This window comes from Melopsittacus undulatus, chromosome 5 (genome assembly GCF_012275295.1).
Source record: "Melopsittacus undulatus isolate bMelUnd1 chromosome 5, bMelUnd1.mat.Z, whole genome shotgun sequence".
NCBI lineage: Eukaryota > Metazoa > Chordata > Aves > Psittaciformes > Psittaculidae > Melopsittacus > Melopsittacus undulatus.
The window spans coordinates 35704137-35726160 of record NC_047531.1 but is presented as its reverse complement, the minus strand read 5'-3'; the positions used below and the strand labels follow the sequence as shown (position 1 = coordinate 35726160).

General features: G+C 48.5%; 1 protein-coding gene across 7 annotated transcripts in view; it reads right to left on the bottom strand.

Annotated features, from left to right (window-relative positions):
• The window catches only part of FRMD4A (FERM domain containing 4A), a 282366-nt gene that overhangs the window by 8354 nt on the left and 251988 nt on the right, over positions 1–22024 (bottom strand). For all 7 annotated transcript variants that reach the window (XM_031043981.2, XM_031043980.2, XM_031043979.2 and 4 more), the window contains exons 14-21: positions 21642–21783; positions 13387–13520; positions 10006–10128; positions 6688–6916; positions 4830–4886; positions 4131–4368; positions 3575–3739; positions 941–1800 (exon numbers count right to left, since the gene is read on the bottom strand). In XM_031043981.2, the coding sequence (XP_030899841.1) occupies positions 941–1800; positions 3575–3739; positions 4131–4368; positions 4830–4886; positions 6688–6916; positions 10006–10128; positions 13387–13520; positions 21642–21783 (1948 nt within the window). The remainder of the gene's footprint in view (positions 1–940; positions 1801–3574; positions 3740–4130; positions 4369–4829; positions 4887–6687; positions 6917–10005; positions 10129–13386; positions 13521–21641; positions 21784–22024) is intronic.

Sequence of the window (22024 nt, the reverse complement as noted above, 5' to 3'; positions counted from 1 at the left end):
AATATTTAACCTTGGGCTGTTTCATAGCACACGGTGGCCTCCTCAGCTTAATTAATTTGGCTGTTTTCTCACCATTTAATATTAACAGCACAGAGCTGTGCAGAGCTCTGTACCTGCCCGATGGGCACAACACTGCACAAACTAAAGTGCTCTGAATTGCAGGATGCTATCAGCAGAGCTGCTGGAGCTGCAAGGGAAAGCCAAGTCCCGCAGTGCACAGAGATGTCATTGCTCAAGCATTTTCACTGGGGGTGGAGGGGCTGGAATGCTCCCCACTTTACCTTCCTCATGCTTTTGGTATTTCACCAAGGACATGAAGTCTCCTGGTCTGTGCTGAGCCCTCACTTGCTGCATCACTCTCCTCACTGTGGTTACTAAGAGTGACGCCCCACTCATGGTTTCTCCATGTTTGGCTGCTACTGCCATCACCCAGAACCCAGCTGCGTGCTGAGGAGACACTTGATAACAACACGGCTTTGGTCCCTCGGTGTCTTTTGAGCCCATCATTGCAAAGTGATGATTTGCATGGAAAGAATTCCCACCTGATGAGTGTGTTGGACAAGGCTTGCCCCCGGTCTTACGCCTACAGGCTTGGTGAGCAGCATGTGAAGGCCAGATAATGTGCTATGGTCTTGCTTTGTTCTCCAGCATGAACCCATGCAGCATGAATCATAGAATCACAGAATGGCTTGGGCTGGAAGGGACCTTAAAATCACCCAGCTCTAACCCCTGCCACAGACAGGGACACCTTCCACTAGAGCAGGTTGCTCCAAGCCCCTGTGTCCAACCTGGCCTTGAACACTGCCAGGGATGGGGCAGCCACAGCTTCTCTGGGCACCCTGTGCCAGTGCCTCAGCACCCTCACAGGGAAGAACTTCCTCTTTATATCTAACCTGAACTTTCCCTGTATCCCTCCACTTTGCCCAGGCTGGGCTCTCACCTGATGTTGCTTTACACATCTGAGGCATTCTCGTGACCCGGCTGTGCGCCACAAAGGTGCTTTGTGAAGATGTGCTGTACTGGGAGCTGCTGTCCGAGGAGGTGGAGCTTGTGTGCGAGAGGCGGCTGTGCTCCTTGTGGGACGCCGTGGACCGCTGGTACCAGAGCCGCAGCTCATCCGACACCGCAGTCCTACCCGAGCCTTTCTCGTGGCCCTCCCTGCCCAGAGATGGAGTCCTTATGATTTGGGAGCGGGAAGGGGTGAGCCTGACAGAGTCCACTTCATCCCCATGCCAGTTCTCCTTAAACATCCCCCCTGCCGTGTAGGAGTTGGAGGTTTTGAATTGTGCTTTCACGCTGTAGTGTCCCTCCTGGTCGTTCTCCAGGCTCCGCACCACCACGGGTGTGGAGCTGCCCTCAATGTACAGGGGATATTCTTTGATCCTGTACTGGGAGGAGGGTTGACTCTGGCTGTGCAGGTACACACGGTGGTGTCCCGTCCCGTTCCTTGCAGCCAGGTTGGGCATACTCCCTGAATTGGAAGAGACCAGGTTGCCTGCTGATTTGTGCCTTTGCCTCTGCCGCTCTCTGGCTTTCGATGGGGAATCCTCTGCCAGGGTGGAGTAGTTGGGGTTCATCTGAGCGGGGTAGTAGTGCTCAGAGCTGGAATGGCTGGTGCAGGAAGAGCAGTCGTCCATGGGGTCAGAGCCGTTACTGCTACGAGTCCTTGGGGTGTAGAAATCAGGGCTCCCTGTCTCATTTTCAGAGCCAAGGAGCTTGCCTTGCGACTCCAAACTAGAGCTCCGGTGTCTAAAGTGCTGAGCTAAGCTGTGCAGTCTGGTTGGGCTGATGTCTACTGACCTGCAAGAAAGAAATCCAGGCTGGTAAGTCAACAGGACAGAGCACTCCCCATCCCCTTCTGCACACAAGACAAGCTTCACAGGCAATGGACTCTGAGGGCATGGAGAACCTGCACCCCTGCCCAGCACTGTGTGGGGCTGCTGCCTGCAAAGCAAGTTGCTTCCCTGCTGCAGGGTTTGGAGTGATTAGGTCCTATTCCTGTTCCTCTCCAATCTCTTTGGTGGTATCATTCAGTCTGCAGCACCATATGGGACATACCCTTGCCCAGCACAATTCCTCTGTGGCTTGCCACCCTGGGAGAGACCCAATCTGAAGGGAAAATGGGGAACCTCAAGCCCCAGCTTTGCTGGTGTGGCCCCGTGGCAGAGCTGTTTGGATCAGCCCCATCCCTGTGTACTAGGTTCACCTCACTCCAGCTCTGCAAACCCCAAAACTTTAGCCTCAAAGGTGGGATTCCCTCACAAGTAGCCTTTGAATGCTCTGCACAGGTACAATCCACCTGATGTGAGACAGACAGACAGAGACAGCCAATACTTAGCCCAGAATGCAGTGATTTCTACCCTGGTCACTGAAAAAGTTGGGCTCTGTTGGGCAGTTCGGTTTTACTGGGGCCCAGCCATGGGTAGCATGTGTAGGACTGCTACTGGGTGATGGCCCCTTCAGGCAACCACCCCAAATCACAGCTTACAGGCTTGATTCATGGCCAAGTCTGGGTGGTCTCTATTCACCCCAGCTGTTTGCAGAGCTTCAGCCATCTGTTCAGGGAGCAGGAACACCCTGCAACGAGCCACACACTGGCGTGATGGATGGCCAAGGCTGGGACATACAGTTCATGAATGAACCACAGAGCAGGCAGTGGTTATTTCAAACACCGAAATGGTCCCTACCCGGTCAAGGCCGCTTATCAAGCCTCGTTCCAGGCTTGTTTCTCATGCAGTGTGGCTCCAGTGTTAACAAACATTGCACTTGTGAAAGGTACTCTCAGACAAGCACTTCTAACACACTTAACCCAGGGTCCTAATGCCTTGTATTGTCTCTGCCCAAGGCTGATGTGTTGGCATGACTCTTGATTTATGCTGAGCTGAATGATGGGAGCACTTCCCCTTAGGGCAGGGTACCTAACAACACACAGCTTTGGCTCAGCTCTGCTTCCTGCAGTGTCCATGGGATTTGTTACAAGAGCAAAACAGCAATGAAGCTGAACACTTTGTAGAAATCCTGATGAAAACTGGACTCAAATTGGGCCATGCACACCAAATCACATCCCTTACACTCTTCAGCTCTTTCCTTTGTCAACCCTGGGCTCATTCCAGTGCCACCTGGATCCTTGGGTGGATCACTTTACACAGGCTCTCTCTCCACACAAGTACACACGCATGCCAACATTTTCTCTATGAGAGAGAACTAGCACTATACACTACAGTTTGTATCGGACAGGAAACAACATGTTCTCTTCAGGGATCCATGGAGGAATTTACTGCAGAGTTTACCAGTAGCTCCATAACCCTTTGAAAAGTGGTGTGGGGTTTGGAGCACCTATAAACAGTCCCTGAGATGAAAGGTCCCATTGGAAGAAAAGGTTGGAAGTGATGAGGGGCAGGATCATGCTGATGTGATTTCAGGCTCTCTCAGTTCAGGAAAGATTCCTTACTGGCAGCAACAGTACATGAACAGGACTGGTTTATTTCCTTTCCTGAACTGGGAATTAATTCATATCCTAGGGGAAGGATGAAGCCAAGAACATTTATTCCAGGTAAGGTGAGAGAAGACTTACCGTGTGGAGTGGACGTAGTGTGGACTGCGTACCCGTAGATCCGGCGTCGATGGCATGCTGGACTGGGAATTCCAGTGGGGAAGGCTCCGGATGGGGCTGTTCTGCAGCGAGCTGCTCCCTCCTGCCTCAGCACAGCTCCCGGTACTGGGAAACCGCTTGTGACTGCTGCAGAGCAAACACCTTGTGTCAGTTTCCAGGCATGGATGGGGGGAAAAGGGCTCCCACACCTCTTTCTAGATCTCAGGCATGTGCCTGTGGTCTTGTGGGGGGGAGCAGGAGTTGGGGCAGCTGGTGCTGCATCCCAGACATTGTGCTTCTGCATTAGCCAGAGGTCAAGGCCAAGCCCTGTCAAAGTCCTCAGAAGATCCACCATCCTTCCTTTCTAAATGGTTTCTACAGTAACATCAAGATATGAATATGACATACCTATTGGCCAAACCACCTGAAAACCTCCTTTTGGCATGGGATGGCTTTGGGAAGTTTGACAGAGCTCACACCCATCCCCTGTGAAAGCAGAGGATATCTCTGGAATGGAACCTCAAAGTAACTGGCTCACCTGGAATGACTGTGTGAGGAGCGCTTCTTGACCTTCTCATAGGGCTCATCCAAGGATGACTCGCTCCACATCTTGGGTTTGATGGGGGACTTGTCGTAGTCGTTGCGGTGGTAATGCATCTGGCGGAGGCCTTCCAGCGACTGTGGGGGGGGCGGCCTGTTGTGCAAGGGAGGCCGGGGAGGGAGTCCTTTGTGTGGGGACTGGAGAGGGGAGATTGTGCTGGTGACCTGAGAGTCCTCTGTGGAGAGAAGAAGGGAGAAAGGTGATGGCTGTGTGATACCTGCAGCGGCAGCACAACACTTTCTGAACCTGCTTCCTCACACTGCTTCCCCTGGCTGCACTCAGGAGCAACCTGGAGACCCAGCTGTTAGTAGCGTACCAGCTGGCATTCCCATTCTGGGAAGGGATGGCCAACAAGAGTGTGCAATGCATTAAAAAAGCTGCAACATTAAGAGGAAATAAGGGGGATTCTGGGACTGTCTTCTGAAAGAATTCAGATTCAATTCAGCAGCAATATTCACTGCTCCAGGCTTGGTGTCTGGCTACAAGGTAGAGTTGGAAGAAACCAAGCAGTTTTGATACTGGGATTTTTGCATGGATTATTACACAGAACAGTTCCTCCTTTTGAGTGTCAATCAGGAGCTCACACATCCTTCCCTTTTTCCTTCCTGCCCTCTAGAACATACAGCAGAAACGTACCATCCTCGAGAACAAGGGCATCTGAGAGGGAGCTGTCTTCACTGGCAATGTTTCCTTCTGAAGGGAAGAAAATACAAAGATGGTCACATTAGGAAATATTGGATATTAGATAGTCAGATGGGAGATTGAGATGAGCTCTTAGGCAGAAGCTCTTCCCTGTGAGGGTGCTGAGGCGCTGGCACAGGGTGCCCAGAGAAGCTGTGGCTGCCCCATCCCTGGCAGTGTTCAAGGCCAGGTTGGACACAGGGGCTTGGAGCAACCTGCTCTAGTGGAAGGTGTCCCTGCCTGTGGCAGGGGTTGGAGCTGGAGGAGCTTTAAGGTCCCTTTCAGCCCAATCCCAAACTCAAGAATCACTGTGACTTCTGAACTGCACTGTGATCTTTGTCCACTGAGTCTGAGCCTTAAGCAGTCACACACATCCTCCTCCTCCCATAGCTGAGGGGCAAGATTCCTATGAACTGACTCAGCACTCTCAGTCCCCAAGAGCAGAGGTGCAGGCCAGGCCTCTCACTAGCAGGCTGACAAATTTAATGAGGATTAAGACATCCCCAGTGGATGCAAAATGGTACGGTACCATTGAAAAGATTTCTATCCCAGGCCTTAAGGACTCTGCGTTTAATCCCCACCTTCTTAAAATGATCATCCTGTTGCTAACTAAAGGCTCACACTAGGTACCAGTTTTGTGTAATTCAGGGAAATGCTTTCTGAGCATCCTCTGTAGCAGCAGGAGCAGCTCTCATATCCTTGTCATGCACACACTGAGCTGCCTTCCCCATCCTGTGTCCTCCTGGCTGCCTGTTATCCCTGACTGTGGTGTAACTTGGTACCCAGGTCACAAATGCAGCAGCTCTAATCTCAGTTCCTGCTACAGAGGCACAGAGAAAAGCTCTGCAAGTCAAAGGGAAAGGGCAAAATCATCAAGGGGAGAAAGAACCACAGCAGCAAGTTAATGGATTTCATGAAAAACCAATCAACAACCCAGTAATCCATGAAGTGCTCTGAGAATTCCATTGTAAAGAAAAAATTAGAAAGGAAAAAAAAAAGCATTTGAACACAGCAATGACACTGCCACACTTTGATTGTACAGATGCCTTTCAGCCAGACAGCTCACCCCAATCTGTGAACATTGATTGTATTTGTACAGCACCACTCTGGAGGAGATGTTAACACAGTGATGTTATAGGTGAACAAAGGGATCACAGTCTGCTTTCATGGCAGGTTTGTACTCTGCAGCATGACACTGCTCCTTGTGCTGTGAACCAGCACATCCCCAGTGCACAGCATGCAGGATGGGAGAGGACAGCACCTGCAGAGTCCTCCAGACAGAGGAGGGATGGAGGATGATCAGGGGACTGGAGCACCTGCTGTATGAAGATAGGCTGAGAAAGTTGGGGCTGTTCAGCCTGGAGAAGGGAAGGCTGCGTGGAGACCTCATAGCAGCCTTCCAGTATCTGAAGGGGGCTATAGGGATGCTGGAGAGGGACTCTTCATTAGGGACTGTAGTGACAGGACAAGGGGTGATGGGTTAAAACTTAAACAGGGGAAGTTTAGGTTAGATAAAAGGAAGAGGTTCTTTACTGTGAGGGTGGTGAGGCACTGGACCAGGTTGCCCAAGGAAGTGGTAAATGCTCCATCTCTGCAGCATTCAAGACAGAATTGGACAGAGCCTTGGGTGACATGGTTTAGTGTGAGGCATCCCTGCCCATGGCAGGGGGTTGAAACTGGATGACCTTAAGATCCTTTCCAACTCAAACCATTCTGTGATTCTATGATCTGTGCTTCAAAGCAAAGATTTTGCTCCCTGCTCTCCACAGACCCTCCTGTGATGCCGTGGGTGCTGTCTCACTGTCCCACTTACCATCTATGATCAGGGAGGCTCTCTGGGTTGGCTTCTTCCCAGACTTGATGCGATACTCATTGATGGCGTTCTCAATTTCCTGCAGCTTCTTCAGTGCATTCAGGTAGGATGTCTTCCTCTGCTTCTTCAGCTTCTTGCTGACATTTGGGTCACTGGCCAGGCGCCGGGCAGCCTCTGTGATCTGGGACTGAATGGCAAACTCTCTCTCCAGGCGCTCCAGCTCTGCCTCCTGGGGAAAGGCAAATGGATTCTGGCTGTGATCAAACTCTCCCAGCACAGCTATGGGGTAGCTCTCACTGAAACTTGCCATGGCCTTCAACCAAGGCCCCCCATCAACAAAGCATCCATGGTCATGCTGCTCCTCTCATCTCAGAGCCCCCCTGAGTATGCCCACCTCACCTTCATCTGTTCACATGAGTGCCTGGAGCACAGCTGGTGGAAGTGATGACCCATGCAAGAGGAATGTGTGTGCTCCAGCCCTAGCCCTGATGTGCTGTTTGGATTTTCTTGCAGTTCAATATGGCCTAGCTCTACTGCTGACACATTCATCCTGTTACATTCACCTGTGGGTGACCCCTGCCTCCTTATCCACTCCTCCCTGTCTCCAAATTTGAGCCCCATTTGAAATCAATGCTACTTACTGATGCAAAGCTATAGCTTTAATCTCCTTGACAGGTTTGCTTGGCATCCACCAAACTCTTTGGAGTAAAAAAGCCAAAGATGGGGTAACTCTTCCCTGGCATATGGATGCCAAATTCCAGGGGATAGTATGAGCTGCTGCAACTCACTGCACCAGAAAATTGTCTCCTCAAGGTACAAGCCAGGAGGGTGATTTCAGAGTGAGCAGTGTGTAACAGTAAGCTTTCTCTATGCCAAACATGACTAGTGCCTCCAACATTAGCCCTTGCAGTGTCTCAGCTGAGTTTTTAAGTGCAACCAGCGGTACCCTGGAAGCTATCTAGTGGTTTTTAGTTATCCTCCAAAGCCAAGGGATTTAGGCCAATGCAGAAGCCAATATAGAGCTTCCTGGTTTGCACAGGGACCCCAAGCTGTGAGCTCCAAAGATCCCTGCTAACCTGCAATGGATTTGGCTGCCTTCCCCTGCTCAATGGAGTTTCTGCTGTTAATCTGCTGGGAAGGGGAACACAGCACATTGCAAATGAAGGGGAAAAAAGGACAAGCTTTTTTACTGTCAGTGAATGGTGGGAGTTCAGATGGCAAGTGCTGATGGATGTGTATTCATGGAGATCCTGTTGTGCAAATTCAGACCCTTTCTCTTTGTCCAGCAGCAGCATATGCTGCAAGAGCTGTGGGATTTGATCAGACTGAAGTTGTTCTCTCAAGTTTTTATTCTGGGCTTTATCCCTTTGCTGTCTGTGGTGAGTCAGCACTGCCTTAAACCCATAATGATCATTTCCCTCACTTTACTGAACACTGAACCCACCCCTCATCATTTTAACAGATCCCTTTTTGCTTTGAGGAGTTTCTAAGCTCTGTTAGTGCCAACTTATTAAAAGTGAATTTAATACCACAGAGTTTTAAGGCCTGAAACCTGATTTGCTGTCTTCTGGTAAAATCCTTCCCAGAGCCAGGAATTCTGGACCGGGTAGAGGCGATTACCAAGAAATACAATAGGACCCGTTTGTGCAAGTCTTACTGTGCCAAAGCACTTAGTAAAGGTACGGTGAGCTTGATGCGAGCTGTCATTTCAGACCTTCACAGATTCAGTTCTAAATCATCCAGTATATCATAGAAAAAACATATTCATTTTCCTCTGGGCCATAACTGTTTATTTTCTTCCAATGAGGCCCCTATAAATAAAGCCTCCGAAAATGAGAGCTATCATCTGCCTTCAGATGGAAGGGCCTTGCTTCAGGTTCTTGTCACAGTTGGTAGTATCAGTCCTGAATTTATGTGCCTGAGGGAGTATTTCGCCTTTTGTTTTGAATGGAGTTTCTGATGTTTGCATTTGCTGAAAAGCACCTGAAAATCACTGCTGGCCTCTCTAAATGCTCTCAAAGCCAGCCAAATAAACAGAGCTCAACCTCATTCCTCAAGAAGAGAAATTTATGGTTTTCAACAGGGTCTTCAAGTTTGACAGATGAAAAGGGACGCAGAGAAAAGCTGAATCAGCGTGTTTGGATTGCTGCTGCCAAAAGGCAGAGTGCCTGCAGTGAGGAGGAGATGCTTTACCTTCCTGCTCTCCCCACCTAACCTTGCCACCGGAGTAAGGAGATTCCTCACCTGCTGGCCCCAAAAGCTGCCCTGTAGCAGCAAGATGTGGGGAAGCTGGAGATCAGGTTCTAACTGAGCAGCCAGCAGACTGCAGGGGTTTCAGGAATAACTCGGCTAAGCCGTGCTTTCCCTTTGAAAAGCTTAATTAAATGTGTTGGTTCATGAATATCTGACTGATGGAATTCCTCTCCCAGGCTCCATTGAGAACACAACTAAAGAGCTCCAGCTGTTTATTTTTCCAGCAGCAGGAAAATGCCAATGAAACGACAAACAGTTAATTCCTTGCCTGAACCGAGCCTTAACCACACAGTCACACAGCTCCAGTCTCTCCTCTTACAAAAATAAAAGGGAAACCCAAGCCTGGAATATACACAAGTGTCTTGAGACAAATGCGTCTCTGCAGACAATAGCTTTTCTGTGGATCCGGTCCCGCCTTACAGCTGCTGCAGGCCTGTTTTCACAGCCATGGTTCAGGGCACTGACCCAGCACGTTGTGGGAGCAAGGGAAGAGAACAAACACTCCCTGGCAAACTTGGGAAAACAGAATTCCAGCTCCCCATAGGTAGGGATGAAGGCTCTTTTGTTTAAGGACTGGGGAGCAAAATGCTTTCATTTTGCTGTTGCAGGGCTAAGATGGATAACTGTGATGCTTTTCTCCCTGCTTAGGGGAGAGGTGAATTCAGATTGCTGCTGAAGCAGAGAGCAAGTGGCTGTTTGCAATAATTCAGTGCAGCAGCGGGGCTCAGATAGCTTAAAGATGTGCTCCCTACTCACACAAGTCACTGCAATTGGTCATCAGAGCTCTTGGACTGTCATGGTCCTGTTGTTCACCCAGGCTATTTGTTACCTGTAGCAAAGCCAAGACTGAACCTTGAGGGTTCCACCTTTAAGTCTGAACTAAGGCCACCAACTCTCATTGCTTCCCCTGCTTTATATCTGATTATATATATATATATAAAGGCACTGTGACCAACTACAGTCATTTAATGTAACTCTGACTGATGCTTCCTATGTGATGCATGGTGGATATCTTAGGAGACCTGAGGTGGGGACACGGGGCTGGAAGGGAAGGGCACACCTCACCTCTCCCTTAGGCAGGATCTTCTGCTCATCCAGTTTAAAGGCAGTTCCTATTCTTCTCCTTACAATAGGCGGCTCCTCCCCAGGATCCAGGGGGTATTCTCGTGGCAGCTTTCCTGTGAGCTCCTGTAAGCAGAAAATGCTGTTAGTGGTCTGGGATGTCCTGCAGCAGGGCAGAGCACAACACTGCTCTTCAACCATGACTGTAAAATGACAGGCGTTCATTAACAACACATCCAGTTCAGCCAGCTGATAAACACAGAATAGAGCACCCGGCCCTGCAAACTCATCCCAGAACCTGGCATTGAGGGTGGGGAGCTTTTCTTTAACCTGTGACTGACTGACTGACTGACTGACTGACTGAATGCAGATTATTCTTGTGGTCTGCCCAGGGTAGGTCTGTAGGTGGTGCCCATCCTTAGGGCACTGAGGCCTGAGGCTGAAGAGACTGCTGCAGGGTGAGCAGGAAAGAGCTTCTGAGAGGGGAGTGAGCAGATCTAAGAGCCCTCATGCAGGATGCAGGTCTGCTGAGTCAGAAAGCCACAACAGCAACAGCCGTGCAGGTTATGACCTGCACAGCAAAACATTCCCACCTGATTCATGATGTGTCTGACAGGAATGCACTGAAAATGGTCACTAAAAGCAGTGCCTGGTACCTCATTGCCTATCTGATAACACTTCATGTATCAGAGCCCCTTCCAAACCTCACTGACCTCATGGGCGGCTTTGGAGCAGTATTAGCTGATGCTTTGTCAGACTGATGGGGTTATTTGCAAAGATTTGTTAAAAATCTGAGGCAAACCCCATAGAACTGAGCAGTATCTGGAACACAGGAAGCAGGGAGCGCCACTACTGATGTTAATGCTGTGGGTTTTTTCCCCTGGACTACACAATACAGCCACACATATCTGAATTGAAGGCATTCAAATGCCTACAGAAAAAGGCAGGAGCCTCCTTGTACTCAAAAGTCTTCCCATGAAGGACAAAAGGCTTTTGTGTTCCTTAGCATCAGCCTTGAGAGGATCCAGCTGGCAGAGTAACCTAAATCATCTGAATCCCGAAGAACAGCAGCTGACCTTAATGCAAGTGCTGTGCAGCTCAGGTCCCTGCCTGCCCCAGCCTCTCCCCAGCTCCCTAATGGGGCTTTTCTTTCACTTCTTTTCAGGTCACTCAGAAACAAGGACCTGGCCTTTTCAAATCCCTCCTTTCAGCAATTCCCAGCAAAAACGGGTTTGAAGCACAGCTCTGTGCCGAGGAGCACAACCCCCTATTGCAGGAGGCACAGTTGCAATGTCTCAGTCCCATTCTGCTTTGCCCCTGTGGGGTTATTTCAGCTTCTCTTCCAAAGTGTATTCCTGCTAGTGAGAAGTGCTAAGTGAAGTGCTAAGCACTTCATCCGGACACAGATTCCTGTATCCCTTCCCAAGGGAAACAAGGCTGTTTTCTTTATAACTCCTAACTTCCTATGAAACAGTGGGGAAAGAGTTAATATCTTCTGTAAAATGCCCAAGAGTGGAGCAGAACAAAATGAATGTGGGCTACCATGCTGCCTCCATAAGCTGAAAACTATTTGCAGGCACGGTCCTGAAATGTAATCTAAATTAATAAGTAACTGGAGTAGTGATGGCCTGGAGTAACCTGATGCCACTGTTAGGAATGTATCTGGCCATGCTGATTTGATTATGCCCCCACTTTTAACTCTTTTTTATCTCCTGGTTTTCAGTCTTCTCCCTCTGCTTTGGCCATTCCCGTGCCAAAGCAGAAAGCACGAAGGGCAGCCTGAGAGGAAATACTTCCAACTACAGGCTGCTGATGGATGAGCTGTAGGGTTGTTAAGACAGGGTCAGATTCCACGTGTCCATCAACTGCCTCTCTTGGATCACCTACAGAAAGCACCAACACTTTCTACCGGCTCTTAAGGTGCTGACAGACGGGCTCTGGCCAGTCATGCTGCAGCACATGAAGGAGATATCGCTCTTTACTAGCAGCTCCATGCCCCAGTGGAAGCTGTTGCAAAGTGCCTGGGTTTCAAGTGGAGGTACTGGGCTGTGAGCTCCTGCAGCTACAGCAGAAGCACATCTGTATGCTGCTGATGCAAGGCATTAATGACTGGCAGTCAGGCAGTGTTAGCTTAGGGTGGTAAGTTCCTCCAGACCAAGTAGAGACCTCCAGACCTTGTCCATCAGCCTCTGAAGAGCACCTGCTTCCCGCAGATGATCTTGGCTCTGTACTCAATGGACTGAGGAGACTGGACCTCTTTCTGTGACCTGTATCAGCACGAGTTGTTTGCTGAAGTCAACCAGGACTGCCCAGGTGGGAAAGGATTGCTTGTGTGTAGTAACATATGGGAACAGGGGCACCAGACACTTCTGCTGACATTCTTTGTTGGGAGGTGTTTTTTCACAGCTTAATATTGGTGTTAAAACTATAGAGCAATCAAAACAAAGTGCAACAACAGCGGAATCAGTGACCTACTGCCCCTGTTTTTGTCAAAGGCAAGATAAACATCACGTATTAAACAACAACTGGAAGATCTCAGTGCCACTGTCTGCAGCCAGCTTCCTCTAGTGTTACACATCACCATTTGTTGTTAAAGTCATATTTTCAGGCCTGGTAAACAAGGGAGGACTGATGAATGACCCAAGAGTACACTGCTGCTGATCTTCACATGCAGCTGCAGCAGCATTGTGACTTCCCCAAACAGTAAACTGATCTCTAAACTGGTCTCCTGTGTACTCCAAGAATGAACTGGCAAGTGAGTGGGAAGGTTATGAGTTCCTGAGCTGTCCTGCACGTCCTGGGATGACCACAGTGGTTCCAGTTCACAAGGTCTGCCACTACACTGCAATTCCTCTCAGCAGTGCCAGATCTTATTGGGTGAAGGGAGTCTACATGAAGCAGACAAGACCTTGTGTGCTGTATGTAAGAATGTGCCAGGAGAAGAAAAGCAAGTAAGGTCAGGCCTGCTTCAATAACAAAGTGCATCAGCCTGTTTTGTTGAGTCTTTTTTTGCTGATGAAGCCAAAAGCATTTGAGAAGTGATTACCAGTGTGCAGGACAGCCTTTCCTATGCCATTTAGGTAGCTGCATGTTCCCACCAAAGTCAATAAGAAGCCTGGCTGAATGCATTTAAACACTATTTCAAACAGTAGACAATGGGGTACTCAGCTGACATGGGGTCCCCTTCTCTGGGGGGCAGACATCCTGTGCCACTGCAATCTGGAGCTGAAACATCCGGACCTTCCTTAGATCTTTGTACAATGGGCCTTATAAGAGGTGACTTTGGAAGGAATCTCTTCTGACTCCACACCACCTCCCAACAAGCAGCATGCTATAACAACGCAGGCGACAAAGTGTTACAGGTATAAAATGTCCATTGCCTACCGCTTCCCGGAGACAGAGCTTCTTCAGCTCTTCCAAGCGTTGGCGCAGTGTCTCCTCCAAAGCTTCTTGCCTGGATTTCAGTGCAGCCAACATGTCTTTCTTGGCAGACTGAGAGCTGTCTGACTCTTGGGAACCTGTCAATAAACAATGATTTCACTAGGCCAGCTGACAGCAGAATACACATCTGGAGCACTTGTAATTTTACCAAAGCCTGGATGCAGTCCTTCCAGGGGGGAATGACTATGACATGAAGCAGGTGTTACCCAGTCATGTTTGTTTATGGCAAATTCTTAATGTTTAAGCTATCAGACAGGGATTGGGCAGTGGGGCACACAAAGATGCTTGTAATCATTATCTGGAATAATAAAAGCAACACAGCCATTCATGTAAGGATCCTAAGAAAGAAAATTATACCATTCCCATGCAAGTTCCCAATGGCAAATAACAAAATAACAGCATAGTTTATGGATCCCTGGAGGTGAATTTTTGAGAAATTAAGCTTAGGAGAAACCATTTGACAATAAAGCTACATTTTAAGAACTGCAGTTTCCTTGTAGAAAACATTTCATTCAATCCACTTATAGTGCCTGTTCTGTGTGGAAAATATAACAGAACAAGATTACCTACCAAGATTCCTGTAAGACACACCAAACAACAATAACCCACAGATCCCTCTGAGACAGTAGTTGGTTCTTGTGAAGGCATAGGTCAAGATATTTACCAATAAATGTCCAAATGGCTTGACTTCTCAAGTGGCAATTACCCAGCAACTTCCACTGAAGTAAGTCCATGCACTAAGTCAGACCCGGTTGCTCAATGACAGCATTTGTAACTTCAGCTCTTTACGGGAACGTACTGATGGTGTTTCTCATGTTATTTTGGTTTGGGATGGTGCATCAATTTCTACCCCAGATCTAGCGTCTCAAAGAAGCAGTGTTGCTTGCATCCATTTTTGGGTCCCCAGCTTGAGCAGCTGATACACCTCTGGGCCGCAGATTAAGAACATGAAGGGTATGGCCATTCTGTGAGATGAAAAGCAAGCTCAAGAAGGGGTAAACACAATCTCTACACCACTTATCACTCTTATTACCAGCAGTTGGTAAGCTACAGCTGTAGTTCCAAGAATCCACCCTTAGCTTTATGGAAAGCTGAGTTCTGGTACCTGTGATGGATTCAGCAGCATGGTCCCATGTCTGTCTACAGCAACACTGAAAGCTACAGCTCCACGCTAAAGCTCTGCCCCACACACAGCTCTGGAGCTCTACATCTGATCCCTTTTTAATAAACTCCATAGTGGGTCTTGAACCGAACAGAAGGATACAGGTGATCTAGGGTGTCCGAGATGTCTTCCATGGGGTGACACAGAATTGCTTTGGCCTCCAAGCATACATTGAAAACACTGGAGGACATTGGTTGCTGGCATTTCACGGAGCTCTGGAAGGAACCTGGGAACAACTCTTTGTTTTGGCACCAAAACAAAGTGAAACTTGTGCTTTCAGCTTCATCTTTCATTGCTGCTATTTCAGCAGACTGTTAAAGATAAACTGAAAGAGGACTGAGGCAAACAGTGCCATGAAACAGTTCTGCATTGGCCCAGAGGGAGCTGAGGATCTCACAGATCTCTTCCACCACTATTTTCTGCAGGTTTCATACAGCTGGCACTTAACTGTGAAACACCACTCCTCTTCCTCACACCTTTTATGTGGCTGTCCTGGAGAGGAGGGTGTGAGCAAAGGGCTTTTGAAAGGTTGAGTGTCATCAGACAAAGGAGGACAGCCCCATGGTAAGATGCTTCTTTAGCTGTTGTAGTCCTCCTCATTTTGTTTGGGTTTGCATTCATAGAGCAGGACAACTCAATTCTGCCAACACATCTGTGCTGCAAGAACTTGACAGGATCTTCTAGAGAAGCTTTGTGTTTGCACTGGCAAATGCTCTCTAGCATTTAGTAATTCTTAATGGTAACCCTGGTGAGCTGTTACTAGTGAAAGCTGAACCGCTCAATTTCTTTACTGAATTGCCAAAAAACTGCTGAGTCCTGGTAAAAACTTGCTCATGACTCCAACAGATGTTCCACCCCTTCTTCTTTTCATTTATGACAGCTTTAATGACTTACGTTTCCCTTTCAACTGCTGTTCCCCTTCCCTTCCTCTCTGCTCCCTAGTTCCACACCGGCCCCAGGTTTATTTTTAAAAGCTGTTCGTATTTGCACTGTGGGTTGCCACAGCAGCTACAGAGATGCTGAAATGTTTAAAAGCATATGAATAGCCCAAACCCTGGCCAGACGCCTGTGCTGAGCTGGGGTATGCTGACAAGAAGGAAACAAATGGCTTCTGGCAGAGCTGGTCCGGACCCAAATCAAGCACAGACAGTTCACAGCATCTGCTCCAGCTGTGCTTACCCTGTGTGAGATTCACATTGGTCTCAACCAGTGTTCGGTGGCAGTGTCCACTGACAGCACATCTGGCCGTCCTTTTACCCCTTCCAGAAAGCAAGGAACTGGGGAGATCTGGAAGCTCATCGTCACATTCTGAGTTAAGCATTGGGGTTACTGCTGAAATCAAACTCAACCCCTCCTTGGCATTAATCATAGAATCAGATAGGTTTGAAAAAGACCTTTAAGATCATCAAGTCCAACCATTACCCCAAGACTGCCAGAACCACCACTAAACCAGTTTAAATCGACCTTTTCCAAGTGTGTATTTGTATCACCAACTCTTCTAGTGTAGAGAGGGTTCAAAGGCACTCAGTTCATGGCTTGTGATCCTGAAGTTTTTTAGCTTGACCATAGATGACTTGGACAATCTCTTGGGCATACTGCAGGAGCTCTTCAGACTTTCCTGAAGTTTCTCCTTCAGAAACCATTCTATCTGTTTGGGGTCTCTTAATATATGACTTTTTCTTTAAAAGCTGAACTATTTTGGGGTGTACTATATGATTTTTATGTGTTGGATTCTCTGCTTGTTCTCACAGGTGAAAAGCAAATGGGAGACCTGATCAGTCAAGAGACTCACACCACTGTGAGATGCTTGTAAGTGAGCAGAGAATAGTGCTTTATATTGCTGGGCTGCCTACAGCTTCCATTAGAGGCTCTTTAGTTATAAATATGTATTAATCCAGCCTCAAGCAAGGTTGTGACCACAGACCCACTTCTGAAGCCAGTGGCAGCTGACCTGAAAATGTCAGAACAAATCAAAAGGCCATAAAAACAACCAGAGAAATAATCAGACCAGCACAAACCAAACCAATCAAGTAAATACTACCTTAAATCAGCCCTATTAAATATGATGCTCACTGAGTCATGGCTGCCCAGTGTCTTCCAAAGGGGATCATCAACAGAGAAAAACCAGTCCTGAAAGATCAGTCCTAACACAAGAGACTCCTGCTGCAGCGGAGATGGTTGACTGGGAGGCTTTCTCAGGTATTTTATCTCCTACAATTAAGGCTGATTCCTAATGCAGGAGAAATGTTGCTAAAATGTGCGATTTCTCTGTATGGCTTTTGAACCTTTCTGTGACAATTATTGAGGCTCCTTGCCATTTGTTGTGCAAAGATTTACCAAACTGCATTTTAACACAGACTTCTGCAGAACCATTTGATGTCCCTAAAAGAAAAAGGGTTGTAAAAATACATCGGGGAACAAGCACAGGACCTTCCCTCAGCAGGAACCCACTGAGCTGGTGCTGGTTTTATAGCTGATGTTATTGGTTTAATTTCAAAGCCAAGTTATTTGTACATTCTCTTTCCTCCTTTCCATACAGGGTGGGACACAGGGTTCAGTGACCTGAACATTCACTTAATACGCTACTAGTTTGTGGATACACTGCTCATCTTCTGATACCCACTTGGCATCTCTGGGGCTGTTTTCTCCATCCACTGACAGTCAGGAGAACATGAGCTGTGAAATGGAGGGAGAATATGGTCCTCCCTTGTCCAACTCTGCAGAACGAATGGCTGAGCTTCTTCACTAGTGCTAATGTGCTGGTTTCTGATCACTCAATTACTGTTGAGGTCGGGACAGTCTTGGTGATGTTGATCGGAACCTGAAGGGAGTCACACTTCCAAAAGATCTGACCAAAGCAATGTGCTGTGCCTGTGCAGATCTCCAGGGGGCCCTGGCTACTGGGTGTCACTTGGTAAAGCTTTGCCTCAAAGCCTGTCAAAGGGATGAGGCCACCAGTATGAACCACCACTTAGAGAGGAAAACCCTACCAGTGACTCACTGGTTGTCCCTATTTCCTCCACCTATTGCAGCACAGTGATGTCAGCTTGGAAAATGTATACATGAGAAGGATGAAAACAAGCAGGGAGGATAGATGGAATGCTGAAGAGCAGAGGGAGACAAGGCTCTAATATCCAGTCTAAACCTCCCCTGGCGCAGCTTGAGGCCATTTCCTATTGTCCTATCAGATGCAACAAGGTAGCTCAGCAGCAGCAAGGCAAAAGCATCCAGGCATCTATTGTATTAGGAAAGTTTCTTCACTGAAAGGGCAGTCAGGCACTGGAACAGGCTGCCCAGGGCAGTGCTGGAGTCACTGTCCCTGCAAGGGTTCACACATTGTGTAGATGAGGCCCTCAGTGACATGCTTTAGTGGTGGCCTTGGCAGTGCTGAGGTAATGGTTGGACTTGATGATCTTAAAGGTCTTTTCCAACTGAGTTGATTCTATGATTCTATTCCTCATTTTATGAGCCTCCCTCTCCAGGAAAAACATATCTAAATATGGCAAATGCTTCACACTACATCTGGCTGCTGGCTTCAGCTCGCTGGCACTTGGCTGATGTCCCCTGTGCATGGCTGTCCCCTGAGCAGGGAGGAAAGGTCCCCCCACGCTTGCTCGGTGCCAGAGCCTGGGCTGACTCACCAAGCCAGGATGTCAGCACACAACAGCCAGTAACCTCAGACAGCCGCTATCTCTCGTCTCGGCCCGACACATAGGATATCCTCCAGCTGGAGCTGCTCCGCACAGGATGCACTCACATATCCTGTGGGAGACTAGTCTTCATGGCCCCCATGTTCACTGGCCATGCGAGTGCTGTTTATCCGCTCCGGCACCCGCCGGGTGATCCAGCTGGGATACAACCCCTCCAGATGGAGAACAGGCTGCCTGGGCTCTCTTGTGGCATTTCACATGTAAACAGGTCCCTGTGCGGGAAACCTCCATGGCTGCTGAAGGAATGGGAGTCACTGAGCCAGAGGATGCAGAGGATGCCAGAGGATCGCTGAGCACGGCTGCAGAGCTGAAGCAGAGGTGCTCCTCTGTGGCATCTCTGAGATGAAGAAGGTAGTTTGGTGTCCAGAACAACAGTGATAGAGGGGCTCATCACTAGCCAGGAGCCCTGTAGAGTTCTTATGGCACAGACTGCTCCAAAGGAAAAACCCACCTTAGGCCTGACTTGATTTTGTTCTGATAATTATCTCTGATGAGGGCTCCTGACACTGAAAGTAGAGCCTTTATTCAGGGACAAACCTTGCCCCAGATGGCCAGGGATGTCCCAGAGGTCCTGAGCAGATCCCTGAGCTAAATCACAGCAGTTCACTGTTCTGGGAGGTCCCTTCAAAGCCAAAACAAGGACAAAAGTTAAGGAGTCAGCTTGTCAGAATGGACCTGGGAGCACCAGTTATCACAATTACAACTCTGCACTGGACAGAGACTGAGACCAAAGGCCTGGGAAATACAGAGGAGTTCAGGCTTTGGCCTTTAACTGATGTGACCATTGTCCCAGTGTAAGACTCCATCTTCCCCCGCTGTGTCTTGAGGCTGTAAGTGATGTGGGGCAGTGAGTGCCTCACACTGCACAGCAGGATCTTCACCAGACAGTGTGACAGCCAGAACAGATTTTTCCTTGCTCCAAACCCATGCCAGTTTCAGCACACTCCTCATGTGCTGACAGCCCCTCCAGTGAGGAGCACTGAGATACTGAGAGGAAATTACTACAAGTAATTTCCAGGAAAATAAAAGGACTGAGAACAGTAGGGAAGTGGGGGCAAACATTCAGTCCTGCCCTTGTGACTGCAAGTCACTCAGGGTATTTATAGCCTGGAAATCTACTGTGGCCACTTAATCATTTGCACTTATTCTCTCCAGCACGCAGGCTGGACCACGATAACCCATCATTGTTGTGACTGTGTGCCGATAATCTCTGGCACAATGGGAGGAAATGCAAAGGTTGGGATGGAGCCACTGACTGCACCCAGTGGGACAGGCAGTGAATGGCCCCTCCCATGCAGTGGGACAGGGCTGGGGTTAGGTCTGCCAGCTGGGATGAGGGAAGGGGCTTTTGGAGCAGAGGATGACTGGAAGCAATCCAGGGTCTCCAATTCTATGGTATCTGTCTGGAATCTCTGTCAGATATCTTCTCTCTCTACTTCCTGGCAGCTGCTCACAGCTGCTGGAAGGCACACAGCAAACCCCACAGCTCTCCTTGATGTTTTGGGGAGAGCCCTGTCCTCACAGCTGGTAGGATATAAAAGGCAGGCCTGAACACAGGGATCTGGAGGGAGTTATTCTCCCGGCCCACCAGCAGCACTGAAACAGAGGTTCACATAGCCCTGCACAGGCCCCCAGGTAGACAGATCCACCTACCCAGGCCTGAAGAAACAACTCACCTGGTGAATGAACTCTGCATGGGTCTAGTCCCTACTGCAGCTCTGCTGAGTCTACAAACCCCATGCTCAGACAGAAAAGCAATGCAGAAATCAAAGGATGGGCAGCTCCTAGTGTGGGATTCCCATCTATATAACCGTGAGAGGTGCTGAAGCTTTCCTGGGCCTAATTTTCAGCTGGCTTTCACCTGGCTAGTGCTCTCTCTGGGTGTGAGAGCAGAAGCAGACCCCCATGCTTCTTTCCATGAAGGCCAAAAGTCAACATATCAACATGAAAACAGGATTACTACCAAGTAGCTCTCACAAACTTAGGAATGGTGCCCAGGAGGCTTCAGTTTTGAAAAGACCTAAAGAACTTCCTTGGGGCACTTCACGGTATTTACTTTCCAGCGGGAGAGCTGGAAAAAATGCCAAACAAATAAAGAGCTCTGACAACCTGACACCGGTCTGGGAGCTCTCAGCTACTGCAGCTCCCTGAGCGATGGGAGGCACAGACGTGGATTGTGTACTTTGTCAGGAAGACTGAGGAGCAGAAAGGCATCTCTGTTTGCAGGCAAGGCAAGGAATGGCACAGCAGGCTGCTCGGAGTTCTGTAAACACTGCACATTTTAACCCCTTGCTGGGCATTTTCCAAGCAGGAAAGTGTGGGTTTTAAGAGACAGGAAGGATACAGTGGTGCAAAGCTGATTGGCTACACCAGTGTGGGTTCAGTTTTAAAGCATTGGTGTTCTTAGATGGACTCTTCCCTTTGTCATGCATGGTTATTCTCTATTGTTACACATCTCAACACAGTCAGTTTTGTTAACTTGATGTGATGCTTAACAGAAGGCATTTAATTGACTGAAACAGCTAATTACAGGGATACCATCAACCTTGCCCTCCTGAAGAGCTGCTCACCTGAGCAGCTTCAAGCTCTTTGCAAACTCAATCTTGCTTTGCTCCTGGAGTGACATTTAGCACTGTTTTACACACATGTTGCCTGGTTCAGGCTGATGTAAGAGTATGAAAGAGATAAAACCTCCTGAATCCCCTTCTCTGGTCCTTCTCTTCTATGCACTAGTTCTCCTTTGTATCAACTTCTTTGTGGTTTCTTTAGCAGATTATTTCTTCCTCATACAGGAAGGTGCTCTAAAAGCCACAAAAGGAAACCTACTAGTTTGGTAGAGAGTGCTAGGGAATAGCTCTTTGGAGCCTGGGACCTCAGCCAAATTTCAACAATAGAGAAACAAAGCAGATGTGCACTCTGTGTGAAGAAGCCACCCTGCCCCAACACTGCTGAGGGACATCAGCAATTCCCAGCTTCAGCGTCCCACTGGCTGGCTGGGGGCTCCTTCACAAACACATCTGCCTAGGGGTGAACTGGGTGCCAAGGGATGATTATGGTAGAAACTGTGAAGACAGACGAGGTCTCATCTGGAAAGTGAGAGGTTGGAGATGACATCCTGGGGCCAAAGAGGAAATGAGTGGTGGTAATGAGAGAAGGGCAGGCTGCTGCCTGTGCTGTTTGTGGAGCAATGTGCTGAGAGACAGACACCTGGATAGACAGAAAGGCTAAGGGGAAGTGACTTTCATTTCTGCAGTGCAGCTCCCCATCACACCATGGCCATGGCCCTTCCCACCATATTCTCTACAGTTACAGGATAAAGGACCTACCTGATGACAGAAGACTCCCGCTGCTGCCACTGATAATCTTGCCTTTACTCCCCATGTTGGCCAGCTTTGAGGTCTTGAGCGTTCCAGTTTCAGTTAGGTCAATCGCAATCTCACTCAGGCTTCTTGCAGCATGAATCTTGGACTGGACATGGACACAGGAGTTAGTAATGAGCTGTTAAAAACTGCTTCTCTAAAGCTTGCAGAAGGAAGAAGTCCTTTTGCTGTGGCAGGAAACAGGCCTCCAGAGCAAACTTGGATTCTTTTATAAGAATAGAAGCAATCTGGCACGGGATTCACTGCTGCACTTTTTACATTCTTCAGTGGGTACAATTCTGGCATTGTTTCCTGTTGTTTATTTTCTCTGCTTTGCCATGCACATTTTT